The sequence below is a fragment of the Phalacrocorax aristotelis genome, chromosome 5, assembly GCF_949628215.1.
Source record: "Phalacrocorax aristotelis chromosome 5, bGulAri2.1, whole genome shotgun sequence".
In the NCBI taxonomy this organism is placed as follows: domain Eukaryota; kingdom Metazoa; phylum Chordata; class Aves; order Suliformes; family Phalacrocoracidae; genus Phalacrocorax; species Phalacrocorax aristotelis.
Genome location: NC_134280.1, coordinates 7,962,137 through 7,976,489, shown reverse-complemented (window position 1 = coordinate 7,976,489; position 14,353 = coordinate 7,962,137). Strand labels below are relative to the sequence as shown.

At 37.4% G+C, this 14,353-nt stretch overlaps 1 protein-coding gene across 9 annotated transcripts in view; it reads left to right on the top strand.

The window, feature by feature from the left end:
* The first annotated feature begins 215 nt into the window (after positions 1 to 215).
* R3HDM1 (R3H domain containing 1) overlaps positions 216 to 14,353 on the top strand; it is a 59,592-nt gene continuing 45,454 nt past the window's right edge. For 5 of the 9 annotated variants that reach the window (XM_075092845.1, XM_075092850.1, XM_075092849.1 and 2 more), the window contains exons 1-4: positions 216 to 354; positions 1,245 to 1,455; positions 9,931 to 9,972; positions 10,420 to 10,509. In XM_075092845.1, coding sequence (XP_074948946.1) covers positions 1,285 to 1,455; positions 9,931 to 9,972; positions 10,420 to 10,509 — 303 coding nt within the window. In that variant the 5' untranslated portion in view covers positions 216 to 354; positions 1,245 to 1,284. The remainder of the gene's footprint in view (positions 355 to 1,244; positions 1,456 to 9,930; positions 9,973 to 10,419; positions 10,510 to 14,353) is intronic. The other 4 variants (XM_075092852.1, XM_075092851.1, XM_075092848.1 and 1 more) reach the window with 2 other exon arrangements.

The following is a 14,353-nucleotide window of genomic DNA, read 5'->3' as shown; positions in this document are numbered from 1 at the left end:
AGAATGAATGAATAGATATGACAAATGCTGATTTCTTCTGTGCTTTTTTTTTTTCTTGAAATGACTTTCAGTTTTTGGGTGTCATCATGTCTCTCTCCCTTTCCACCCCAAATAAGTATAATGTGCTTCCTTTGTTGATTTTTAGGCATTCGAAAGGGATGTTCTTGCTGATTCAAGACAACATAGTTCTGTCCAGGACTCTACACTGGGGATAAGGACATGGGACTCCTCCTGCCAGATTCCAGATGGTTCATTACAACTGACATCTTGGTTGACAACTGTGAAAAGGAACTTTGGATTATTTTATTTTATTTTTGTGGGAGACCACAATCCCCAAACTGTAGGACATATCAGGTACCTAATCAGATACTTACTTAGACTTTTCCATAATGTTATTTGATTGTTATTTGTCTTCTATGAAGGACCTTAAGCATTCACATCTTACTCTTTTTCTTTTAAGAAATTTAAAATTCTTGATTTTATATCTTGCACTGCATCTGAGTAATGACAAGAAGTTGTATTTCTTTTTTTTTAGGGAAAATTGAGGTGGTTCTGTTAAAGCTTTAACCATTAGAGTTATCTTTATGTAATATTTAACATTATTATTGTACATTATTATTCCAAATTATAATTACTAGTAATGGTGGTTATTATTATCCTAATTACCAAACCTGTCTCTTTCTTCTTTGTTGCTTTTGAGAGGGTGCTTAATTTTATTAAGACTAGTTTTGCTACATTTAGTAGGTAGAATAGTTCCTGCATTCAGAACTTGCCCAGGTGTTACCTGGCAACTAGGAAACTTAATGAAATTTGAGTCTTTGCACACTTGGTGCCTTATGATTCATCTTGCTTTCAATTCTTTCGAAATAACTCTATATGTAATTCTCTTTTCCTTTCAAATGATAAAAACTCCCCGTTTCTGTTGGAACCTAGTGTGATTTGGGGATCCTGAATGTTCAGGTGTTCATTTTAAAATACAGAAGGGAAAATCTGCAAGTGTTATCCTGTAGTGGAGCTATTATTTCGCATTTGTATAGATGTCTGTTATTATAACCCTCTTGATAAAAGTGGTTAAAAAGAAAATGATCACTCTGTCCCTCTGATATAAAGCAGGAAAAAAATAACAGGAGGGGGAATCCTTTTTGCAGCAAAGTCATGTTTATTTTGGGTAGCTGTTTTAGGTATGTAATTTTTAAAAATTAATTTAAAATTACTCAGTGATCTACTTTTTCTTTGTCCTAAAGGTTCCATATTTCTTGTAGAATTTTAAAATAACCTTTTCTAATGAGGATGTCTGATATTCTTACTGTAAAAGATGAAACTGATGCAATGAAGGGCTCAGAAGCTGAATTTAAAGATACAGACCCAGTTGAAAACCTTATACAATCAGGAAGTCAGGAGCAGATTCAAGCGGAAAAGGATGAAAATTGTCCTGATAGCAAAACCAATATGCCGGTAAGAAGCTTTTCACTTTTTTTTTTTTTCTACTAGTATATCATGTCAAATAAGTTTGTGTCGTCTTGTTCTCCTTTTTCATGATCCTTTTACATGTTTCTTTGGTACAGGCCAGGCAAACTTGGCTGGTGTTAGGGAAGCAAGTAGAATGATTATTGCTTCCCCTCTCCTCCTTTGCCCCACTTCTCTGTTTATATTCATGTAAATATGAGAGTCAGTAATTTTTAATGGTTTGAAGTACGTGAGCAGTTTGCATGGGAACCAGACAATTTGTCCATATTTGTTTTACCAACTGCACATGTGAAGTTGAGTCTTTCCAGTGTCGCAGAACAAGGGAAATGCTCAGCACTCAAGCTGTCTTTTGCTGTTGCTGGATCCTGACTGAGTTTCAGTGACTGGGCTGTGTTAAGAATACACTGTATAGAAATGGTGTGGGCAAACCACCCTAAAATGTTGGGCATTGCTTGTGTGAACAAAGAGCTACAGCACAGCTCAGCGTGTCTGCCCTGAGTGGATGTGACCAATCTAGGGCTCTTGAGCACGTGCAGCTTACAGGTGGCTCAGATGTAACTTCTACGGCAGAGCTGTACAACATAAGGCTACAGTAATCAGATGGAGGTAATCCAAATCCCCAGGTGTCAGAGGAATCAAGTCAGCAGAGCTCCTGAGGCCAGTAGGTCTGGGTCCTGCCTGAGTCACAAGAAGGTCTAGCCTCTTTGTCCCTGCATGAATGGCAGAGTGAGCTGGCAAGCTATCATCCCATTTTGGCTGCTAGCCAGTACTCCCTGTACCTTCCCTTTTCTCCGTCCTTCACTGCTTGACAATTTTGGTACGTGGTTTAATAGGTAGAAAAGCCTGGGCAGTCCTCATGCACACACTGAAGAGCTGATGCATAGAAATGAATGGCCTTTGCAAGGTGGGAGATGTACCTGTATAAAGACATTGTGTCATCAAATTTCAAGTGAGAGGGGAAACGGTATGAAAATACCTTGTGTTAAAGAACAACACACCAATAAGGGTGGGTTAAGAATTTATGGCAGTGGATTTAATACCTCTGAGGTCTGGTTGTGCCGTTAGTGTTTATGTTCCAGTCCCAAAAGATGGGTGTGTCTCACATCAGACAAACTACCTAATTCCTGGCTGAGACTGCCCACTTGGTCACTAAAGGCTGTAAATGTCTTAGATGAGTTAAGGAAAGCAACTGAAATTTTCTGGCACAACCTAGGAAACGGGGCAAATTTCTAAGAGGAAACACAGGCTTGTGTTAGGCAAAAACTTGTTTTCTCTAAGAATTTTGTGTCTGTGGGTTATTAATAAACAACTTTCTGATAAAAATCCTGATTGGGATATGGGGTATGGCAGTATTCACTTGTGGGTTACAAAAACAGGACAGTAGCGTATTAGATTCTTGTTATTGAGATTGAGTAAAAGGTTCTTTTGGGAGTAGTTTTGTTCAAGACTAACAATTCAATATTCCACTGAGTGAAGTAAGCTCTATCTACTATGTTAAATTGCTTCCAAATAAATCTTGTAGACCACTGTGATAACAATACAGTTTTACACTTTAATATTTGCTGGCTTTATTAAGGCTGGCATCAGGGTAAATAGGTAATTTTATGGGAGAAATAAATCCTTAATATGAAATACTTCTCTGTAATGTATGAGAAATAACTGTTACTGAAAAGCTGTTATATATGTCATATCTGAGATGGTGTTTTCTTTAATCAATGGCATATCCCAGTAGTGAGCCTTTAAAAATGAATTTAAGGTTTATTTATTATCATGCAGTTCAATAACTTGGAAAAATCTCATTCACATTTTCTCATTCAGAAAATGTTAGTGTGGGAACTTCTCTGAGACTTAAGCGGCAAATCTGCCTTCCTGCAAACAAGTGTTGCTGTGTAGTCAGGCCTGGTCTAGAGAAACAAATCTGTTGGTGCTGTCAGTGGCTGTGGGGTTTGGCAAGGGGTTGGTTGCTTGGTTTTGTTCTTGTACAGGACTAACAACTGGTGGCTGAAATAATCTAGCATACGCACGATGAACTGAACAACTGTATAATGAAGGCCGTTTGATGGAGACAGCTTTTCTGTCGTCTTCATTTAGTGTTGATGTGCGTGTTGTGTTCAGGAGTCTCCATCAGATTCAGAACATTGCTGTTACATGAGCAGTGTAATTAAAAACTGAGTTCGTAGGCTGAGGATGTTGGTTTCCAGAGCGGTAGGGAGACAGTCAATTATGAAGTGGAACCTTGCTAACCCTTTGCAACAATTGAAGTCAGCAAAAGTCAATGCAAATATATGTCACATATCTGGGGCTTTTTCATTGGAAGCATGTCTTATGCTAAAATACAAACTAAAAATTTTGGCCTGTCCATAGTAAACAAAACCTCTAGGAATGGTAGAGGAGTCAGCAAGTTTTTAACTAATGGATGATTAAATAATTTGACTGGTGAAATTTCACTGGATGTACTTCTTTTCATTAAGTTCAAGTTAAGTATTACTGTAGCAGTGGGAAAAAGAGCAAAGGGTTTGCTGAGAAACGTTAGAGAAGATTATCAGAAGCTTATTGGAATTTGTTGTGTTCTTTTGTTTAATATCTGAGCATATCAGAAGATGGGGGGGGTGGGAATTATGGGATTTGGTTTTTGGCTTTCCTAGCTAGTTGCTATTGCTTAATAGGTTTCATACCTATTGGCAAACTACAATAATATTCCTGAGTACAGTTATCACTTGATTTCTAAGTTGCTATTTAACCTCTTTGTAGCCAAGTAAGAAGCAGGCTATGATCCTTCCTCTGTCTAAACCTGTCATGGTTTGAATTCAGGTATGTTTCTGGATTTTCACAGTTCTAGAAACTGGTGATGATGTTTTGAAATGTAACTTTGGCTTTAAATTCCAGATTATTTTGAGATGATGTGAACTAGTAACCTGTTTCCTGTTGCGTACACTGTTGGAGATACAATGTGAATGAGAAAAACCTTATTAGAATACATGGCTAGCACTCCCAATTTCTTTAAGCAGTGCGAGAGTAGTGTAATTGATACAGAGATTATTATGGAAGATTTTTGAATTGTCGTATTTTGAAGTGATCATCAAGTAACATTTAAATGGGACTGGAAATAAGAGGCACTCATTAAGATTACTTCTACAGAAGCCATGTGCATGTCAGCACTATGTAGTCTTTGTGATAGAAAAGGTATTGGTTCAGCAGTCACTGTTGTCTTCCACCTGTTAATCTCATCCAGGCCAGGTGACAACATACTAATTCTGAATTAGCTAGAATACAGGGTCTGAAGTTTGGTGCCTTTGTCACTGGCTGGTGGGATAGGCAGTTCTTCATCCGCTGTAAGGGCTGCTGTTACAAAGTTAACATGTCAGGAAATATTGACAAAAAATTCAGATAAACAGCCTGGATTTATCTTACAGGATAGTACCTTTTATTCACTATTAGGATTTTTTTAAACAAAAAAATATTTTAAATCTCTATAACAATTCACGTTGGTTTATGTATAATCCAGAAAAGGAGGTTTGCTCTTATTGTACAACCCATGCATTATGGGGGCTGAGGGGAAGAAGAACATTAGTCTTAAATACGGTCATCTCTGCACTGAAAAGCAGCTATTAATAAGTAGATGTAAGATTCTTGATGGAGTGATGATTGCCAAAGCATTAGAAGACAGAGAAAGCAAGCTGCATATCGCTACATATCAGGAAAAGTGCTTGCAAGCTGTGGAGAGTAAAACCAAAATACCAACAAAAAAAGCCTCATGGAAGGGTGGAGGCTGGTGCATGAATGCAGGAGTTGTGTGCATCCACTGTATGATACGGGCAAGGCAAACGTATTAAGTGAGTATAATTCTAGTTTGGATTTGTGCTAATTAGGCAGATATCCCTGTCCTTTGGGAGAATTGGATTAATTTTTTCACTTAGCAGCTAGATATCTCTCTACAAGTTTCTTTCCCCCATACTAGCACAAACCTTTGTTTTTTCTCTCTGTTCCACAGCTTGAGTTCTCTGAAGCCTTTCTTTGCCTCCTCCCCAGCTGTTTTGGTCTTGTCAGGATTTACCTGTCTTTGTCTCCAAAATATGTGACTTAATACTTTTTACTAGATAAGTGACGAGGAAGATTCTGTTTAGTTACTTTTGAACTGTTGAAAATGCTTATGTGTCCAATGGTGAAACTATTTTTCTATCAGTCATCCTCTACTGTGTTATGGAAAATTGCTGTTGGTAGTCACTAATACGGGACAGCAAGAAACCATAGACCACGCTGTTCTTTCCTTTGGTATTACTAGGCTATCTGTGGTTATTAGGACTGTGGCCCTTAACTGGATTTAAAATTGAGACCTAATTTAGAAGAAAGGTGAAAAACTCAATGTCCTCAGAACACTCCTTGTTCAGGTCTGTCATGTCATGCCTGTCCTCTGAAATATCCAAATGGTACTTCTGAAATAGAGTGCCTTCTCACGAAACCTTTCACACTTCTAAGTTTGCCTTCTTGTGCCTGACCTGTTTTTATCCTGGTTGTTTAGGCAGTATAGTGATGATAGACGAAGGTGTGTAACAGCGCCATATTTTCACTTTGTAATTAATACACGTGATCTGTGGAGGTAAACAGGAAAAAAATACAATAGGCAAATACTCTTACTAAAAGCCTGGAGGTACATGATTATGTGTGTTTTGTAAACTCCGTCTTACTTCCCTTTTTATTTTGTAGTTGGAAATGAAGCATAATAGTTGGTCTTAAGTTGTTTGAGTTTTTCTTGTTTTGTTTTTCTGTTTTTTTAAAGACAAAAACCTAATAATTATTTTCACTATGCAATTGTTTGGAATACTTGCTTTTAAACACTGTCTTGAAATCATGCCCATAATGACTTCAAATGGGGCATAAATTTATTTTTAATCTTGTTTTCATTAACACAGTATTTTTCTCAAGTCAGTAAAAGTCTTTGAGAGCTGCAAATGTAAAGAAATTGCTTCATTTGCATTCACTAAGGATTGCATATTCTAAAGTAGCTATAAAATTTTTTTCACAAATGAGGAACATAAAGATGCTCTGTAGGAGCAAAACTTAGTAAATGCAGAAAAATCAGGTCAGGACTAAAATTCACGGATGCGAAGAGAGAAAATGTGCATTAAGAGTTGCAACGTGCATTGACTCCCTGTTGTCCTGGAATTCCAGTGGAAATGTAGTTATCCTCAGTTGCTGTGGTTTTGCCTGAGAAAAGGAACTGTGTCCAACCATGTCCAAGTTTTGTAAGTGCAGTTACTGTTGACATCACAGGGCTTTGGGGTTTGTATTTCCAGGCGCAGACCTTACATTATAGGCCTTTTCTCACATCAGCTGTCCCTGCAGTCCAGCCATACCCGACTGATCCCAGAGCTTCTTACCTGTCAAGTCTGTGGTGCTTATTTCTCAGTTACAGCTGGATGTGGGAGCTTGTGTTTCAGGTTTTGATGTCCTTAAAGTCATGCAGGAAAGCAAGGGATCCATGCCTATCAAAGGATTGTTTTACAAGGCAGTTGTTTCTAGAAAACACGTCTTAATACGATGGGTGGGATGATACTTACCTCGTGTAACTTTGGGACTTGAGTCATTTCAGTCAAGGGAGAATCTCCCTCCTACAGCCCCCCCCCCCCCCCCCCCCGTGTTATGGGTGTTGGTTTGGTCTCCAAAAATTGTCAGATGCTCATGAAATTGAGCACCATGTTATTCAAATACCTAAGTTTACTATCATCAGTACCCTATATTGGTTTGATTAGCTTATTCCCCATAGGTTGCAAACAACTATCTTTTAAAAAAAAAAAAAATCATCTTTAAATGCAGGAAAACTGACAGTGTCATTTGAGTTGGCTTTCCAGCCTGGAGACAGAACTGTAATTAATTCTGCAAAAAAAATGGAAGATGCAAATCAACACATGTAAAATACTTAAAGGAATGGACTGTCAAACTTGTCCTATTTGTGATTGCAACCCAAAAATCACATTAATTTTAAACATTATTACAAATAATTCAGATTTGATCCTAGATATTTTCAATTTCAATATCCCAAATAAATTTTGAGGCATTTGCTTCACTTTATCTGGTATGAACAAACATACTTGAGTTTTGGCTGCAAATGGATTCCTGAGACTTTACTGAGGTAAGGTGAGGAGGAGATATGTGCTTTGTACAGATAACAGAATCACAGGTTGGAAGGGACCTCAGGGATCATCTAGTCCAACCTTTCTAGGAAGAGCACAGTCTAGACAAGATGGCCCAGCACCCTGTCCAGACGACTCTTAAAGGTGTCCAACGTGGCCAAGTCAACCACTTCCCTGGGGAAATTATTCCAATGGTGACTGTCCTCACTGTGAAAATTTTTCCTCTTGTGTCCAATCGGAATCTCCCTAAGAGCAACTTGTGTCCATTCCCCTTGTGCTCTCCATGTGAGGACATAGTAATTAAATTCAGTTATGATACAGTTCTTGCTTCCCAGCAACAATTTCTTCTCTTTTTTCTTAAAAAAATCAATCTGAAAAGTAATCAAAGTATGTCTGTCTTATCTAATTAGTGAGCAGTAACTTAAGTGTAAAGTTTTGGTTAACAGTCTTTGAAATTCTGTTTTGGCTAGTTTAAAATGTCTTCTGTCCTGTGTAACTAAGTTGATCTTTCCCTTGCTCCCCCTCCCCCGAAGTGGTGGCTCTGGGGTGTTTGCTTCCATGTACTCTTTTTAGTTACATACTAGCTCCAAAGCTTCCAAAATTTTGCGAAAGGTAAACAATTGCCCAAGTGTGGGTTCCTTTGCCTGTTGTTTTGAGGTGAACCGAGGACTCCACTAGTAGTGCTGATTTAAGTTTATGCTACTTGAGGTAATTACCACCTGAGGTAATTGATGATTGATGCTGGAGTAATTGAGATGAGGCTGGAAAACCATCCAGTTCTTGAAAGTTTAGTAGCTTGGTAAAATAGAAAGTTTGCCAGGGATATTCAGAGTACCAGCTTTCAATACGCAATGGGAGCTTTCAGCATAGCTGATTGAAAGAAAAAAATCTTTTGCAGGTACCAGGAAAACTCAGTCTCCATATTGTTCCAGGTATAAGAGCATTTGAACCGTCTTTGCTTAAAATCTCAGCAAGCTTCCTTTAAAAAACTGACAATGAATTTGGTTAGTTTTCAGTGCTGCTATTTAAAATCCTGTTATATAGTGAAATGAGCTTAAATGAGCTCCCCTTCTGCTGCTCTTCAGCTAAGCTGGTACAACATCCAAAAAAGACATTTGGGACTTGAGGAAAATGAGAGAAAGTATGGTTCTTCTGCCTTTACATGATAGAACCCTTTACTTGAGGTTAGGTGTTCTTTTTTGCAGCATGTATGTCTTGCTAAGAAATTAAGGCACTTGATAGACACCTGTTCCTGTGAGCCTAGTGGAGGGAGGCTTGTCTTCATGTGGTTTTCAAATACAGTTTTCATTTAGTTTTCTTTTGAAAGGATACCGTTTTCATAAAGGAGGTAATATGGTCCATTAAACAGCATTTGAGATTATATTACCAATGTTAATTTTTCCTTACAAATACTAGGCCTGTACTCAGTTAATGCAGTTCTGTTAGTCTTGTCTATTCATCAGTTTTAGTTCTATGGTGAAACCAATACTTTAATTATGTAATGCCACTCTAAGTGCTTCTGTTCCTGTGTAACTGTCACAGAGGGGTGAGATAGTTTTGACTATGCCGTTAAATTGTTAAACACTTTTGTTGATTCAAATATACTTTTTAGTCATGCACACTGTAGCATAATTCTGGTAATGCTTTTTTTTTTTTCCCAAAGATTAGAGGGAGGGATTTGGGAGGAGAAACACCAAAGGAATGCATACTAAGTTACTAAAATGTCTCTGGGAGGAGAAAGAGCATGTTAACGCATAGTAAGTTACTAAATTAAAGAGGGGGAAAAAATTTACCAGTAGCCTGTTTTAAAGCCCACTTTCAAAGCTGCTGAGAAGAAATGAAAAACCGTATGTTTTAACCTGTTTATGATAGGTCATCATCTGTTCCCCTGTAGATGCGATGTGCTTCTTTCTCTGCCGCCCCTGCCCTGCTTCCCTTCCCCTCCCTAATTTTTCCAGGTAGGTTTCAGGAATAGGAAGAAAAATTGTAAAAACTATGTCACGTTGCCAAGGAAATTAGGACATGAGAATTTAAAATGTAGGAGCTGGCTGAGAGAGTAAACTGCTTGAATCTTACTGAACAAGAATAATGCTTGCTTCCTATTAAATTCCAATATCTATTGTTGATAAATGAAGAACAGAAATCAAGGACGAGCCCAATGAAAATAGGAGAGCATATAATCCTTCAGCCAAAAGCACCTGCTGTTCCTTTCACAGATTTGACCATCATGTCAGTAATAACTGTTAAAGCTTTCTCTTATGCAGACTTTTGCATTAATAAAATTGTACTATTAAGTTTAATATAAACCTTTTCTGTTGTGCCTGTCATTCAGCGGCCAGTGCAGTCTTTTGGACAGACAGCAAAAAGGTCGAAGGTACAGTAGACTTGTGTGCTGGCATGCTAAGGAAGCCCTTCATGCTTGATGAAGCTTTGTTACTTTGTGAAAAGTGCCGTTAGTTTTATTTTTTGGTAATGAAGCTTGGTTTTATTCTGTTGGATTTTTGTCTTGCCTAGTTGTCTGCTTTTGTGGTTTGCCTTTATATTTTTGGTGGCTTTTTATTGTTAATGGAGAGAAACACTTTCCCAAAGATTTTATTTACTTTTCATTAGATGTGCTCTATTGTGCTGACAGTGCCTTCAAAAGCTGCAATTGCTTGGGTATTTTCTTCCTAAAGGAAATTATTCATTCTATTGAAAATATTAAAAATGCAGTTTTCAGCCATTTTGTTTTACATAAAATGAATGGAAAAATAATGGCTTATGGTATATTGATATAATTTTTTGTAAGCCATAGTTTTTAATTTTACATACTTTCCTTTAGTCAAACACAAAGTTAAAGTTAGTTCGGAGCCTTGCTGTATGTGAAGAATATCCACCACCTCCCACAGCTGAAATATCACAGGACCTCCAGGTAAAAATCACGTTACTGAAGTTTCTGAAACAATTTGAAGTAACTTACTGTTCAACAGAAAATCTTTGCGTTGCTCTTTAAATATGCAGAAACCATATGATTTTAACTTTTTTTTTTTAATAATAATACAGCTTTAGTAGACGTGTTAATATCAGATGAAGAATTTGCTGCTTTGCTTTTCTGAACTAAATGGTTGATATCTGGGGAACAGGAGGAGGGGTTTTGTTAGTTGTATTGACTTTGTAGTGTTACAGTGCACTCGAAACAGTCTTAAATGCTTAATTGCTGCCTACCATCAGTAAGGCAGAGAAACAATTAATACGCAGCATGACTTATCGGCTTTTTTATTTAGAAAATATTTATTAATTTTTCTATATATTTTTATTTTATATTTAGAAATTTAAAACCGTTTTAAGTTCTGGTGTTTTAACTGAATTCCTTCGTATTGGTCAATTGCTGGTAGTTCTTTTAACACGTGCGTGAGGTATGTCTGAAGACTAATCTGTTAATATGATACAACACACTTAAAGAAGTTCCTAAATGCTGGTCAAAATATGTAAAAAATACTCTAGAGAATTTAAAAAAATAAAAATAAAAAATGTAGGTTTCCTGACTTTACCTTCACACCGGTCTGTATTTTTGGAGCAAAATACTGGGTTTAGTTCTACGTATGAATGGGGGGCATCAAAATGCTTTTCTTGCTGCTCTTTTTTCACTCCTAACAAAACTGAAATGGTTCTTAGTGGCTTACTCATAAAGCATGTTGACTTATTTTGCTGTTGTTTGAAAAGCTTCTAAACTGTCTTTTTGTGAAAAGTCTTACTTTTCTTAACAAGCAGAAGGAACCAGTAGAATAGCAGGGTGTGAGGGGTTTTAGTTGGGGAGTGGTAATTCAGTTTTGGGGAGGGAGACGGGGTGTTGAGAACTCATGTAGATATTGTCAAGCTAATGAAAATTTTGAAAGGTTGACCCACAAAGTATCTACGGTGGTTGGGTTTGGGTTCCCCCACCCCCTCCTTGGGGAAAATGAGAAAATAGGGGGTTTTTTGTAGTCGTTCACTAATATATACCAGTATTTGAGAAGTTGACTAGCAGGCCCAGTTTCCAAATCTCTCTAATTTGATGAAAATCTAAGTCTTAGACTGGCATAGGCTGCAGAGTAAGGGACTGAAAGACAACAGAAAAGTTGATGATATTTACAATGATTTACAACCTTGTTGTAATGTTTTGCATAAGATTAACAAAACTGACTGAGAGATCTAGTTCAGGCTTAGTTGTTTAGTCTGAAGCAGTAGGGTTTAACTTTTTCAGTCACTGTATCTAATTACAGGAAGAGAAAATCTTAATTTGATGGGCTGTTCATCCACAGTATATTTCCAACAAGAGACGTTAGGATTTTTAAAAATCTTCAGCACTATACAACCTCATGTATTTAATGGTTTAAAATCAGACATTTACAATAAGCACTGTCTGCAGATGGCATTTGTTACCATGACCTCTGGGAATCTGTTCTTAGCTGCATACTGCAAGGTTCTTCTTGAAAGGAGTTGTTGCAGTAGTAGAAGTAAAGGCCAGTTCTGCAGAATGAATTGAATTGTGTGGTAATCTAAGCTTGTACAAAAGGAATACTGTAAACCAGGTTGTATATTAAGAAACAAAATTGGGTCTAGCTGTGATTTTTCTTTAGAAACAGTAATCTAGAGAAAAAAGGCTTATGAATCCCAATAACTGCAAATGATTGAGAGAACAAATTTAATTTTTCCCTGTAGAGTGGCAAAATGCATGTTGAAGAGAAGAGTTGGAAGTAGGAATTTGTCCTAAGTTCTGATGCTGGAATGCACATCTGCGCAGCATGGGTCTTCCGTGACCCTCTGTAACAACTCATACAGGCAATTTCTTCACCCATTTTGCTTTCTTTCCCAAAGAACCTTTGGGAATGGCATGGGAAAGTTCTTCTGTAAGCACCAATTGGCTGCTGGCTGCCTCTAGCTCCACACTTTGAAGCATGATGTGTATGCATTAATTGTGCCTGGGATGTGTGGGAGGTGCTGTGGTAGCTGAAGTAAGAGACTGTCTCTGGCAGTACAAGAATAACATCTCTGATTGCTTCCCTTGCTGGAAAAATCACTGCTCTGTACTATCAGCAATTGCAACTGAAAAATGTCTTTCAGTTTTGTGTTCATACTTAAAATGGATTTTAAGAGTTAAGATGACTAAAATTCAGGGTAAAGTTGCTGATAATACTTGAAGAACCCCAACTTTTAATGGCTAGAAATCCTTGATAGGCTGAAAAATACACTTATTCAACTAGGACCTGGTGTGATTTGGGATAACTCTGTAGTCTTGCCCGTGACTGTTTGTCAGTCACACCTTCCACACCAGCGTGAACAGCAGCTCTTAGCAAGGTAAAACTCCCAGGTGTACATGGAGGTGTAGGAGCCACTTAGCAAGTCGCTGCTGCCACTGCTGGCGGCTTCTCCTCAGAAGGCTACAATGAAAGAGATTGACACACCAATTGTCTCAAGCAGATCAGTTTATTTTCTGATATAATTGTTTTTTTTTCTTGAGCAATTACAACATGAAAAAAGTGCTGTTCCTTACTGAGAAGCCTAGGTAAGAGCTAACAAATTTTTAAGCCTTAATTGTTAAAAAGCACTGGCAGCACTTTACTAAAAGGTACTATGAAAGTACAAGCATATCCATTTGTTATGGAAGGGTGTAGTATTCTGTAATGTTTCCTGACTCATATTTTTTTCAAGTGTTTTAAGCTGGAGAGATCTATCAGGTTTGGGGGGGGGGGTGTTGCTTTTGGTTTGACTTTTTCTTGTTTAATCAGGATTTGGTGACGATTTCTTCTGCTGCAGTGAGGACTTCAGAGAGGTGATCTGAGTTACAGCGAAGTCTGTTAAATCAGTGTGCCAGCAGAGACCTGCTACAAACAGGGTGGGATTAAAAGAATTTTAGGGAATAGAAGTTAGAAGATTTTTTTCAACAGCTTTCCAGTCAAGTAGGTCATATTTAATTAGATGCTACAGTCTTTATAGCATGAAATCACAAGAAAGTGCCCTTTCGTACACAGTTCTGTTGTATCACACTTTGAAGTAGAATTGATGGCAGTAGAAGAACTGGCTGTTCAGATGGCTATTCCTTTTTTTAGCTCTCGTTGGGAAAAGAAGTATGAAAAAGATTACTTTCTGAAATCCTTTTACTAACTGTTGCTATAAGCTTTTACTTTGGATGAGTTTATATGTAGTCAATCAATTTTCTAGTCAAGGAAAATCAGACTATGAAAATTTCCTTCATTTGCTGATAGTTTTATTGAGTATTATTGTAAAATGGAGATTACATATTGGTGGATCAAAGGCAGAAATAACTTCTTAATAAGACATAAACATGTCTCTTTCTTTTTCAAATAACTTATGCAGCTACTAGGTGAACAGTAAGTGTAATGCACTTTTTAGTGATAAATAAATTGCTCATTTGAATTATATTCAGGTTTATGAGGTGAGAAAGCCACCTTTGTAGCCCCCCCGCTACCAAACCCTTGCCACACAAACCCAATACAGGACTCGTCAAGGTTTGTAGCCAAGTGAATTCTTAAACTAGGCAAGAATTACACAAAAGCAGTTCATGATTAGTGATTGGTAATGATTTTTTTCAGACTTGGTTATAGATAATCTCATAACAGCTGAGAAGTCTTCACACTTGCAATGGTGTTTTGCAGGGTGTTAATGAATTAATAAGTTTAATTAGAGCTTTTAATGTGGGGAAAAATCATGAGAGGAAGAGCTGATAAAACTCTTGGGTAAACTTTTTTCTCATTTGAAAAAGTTGTTACTCAAAA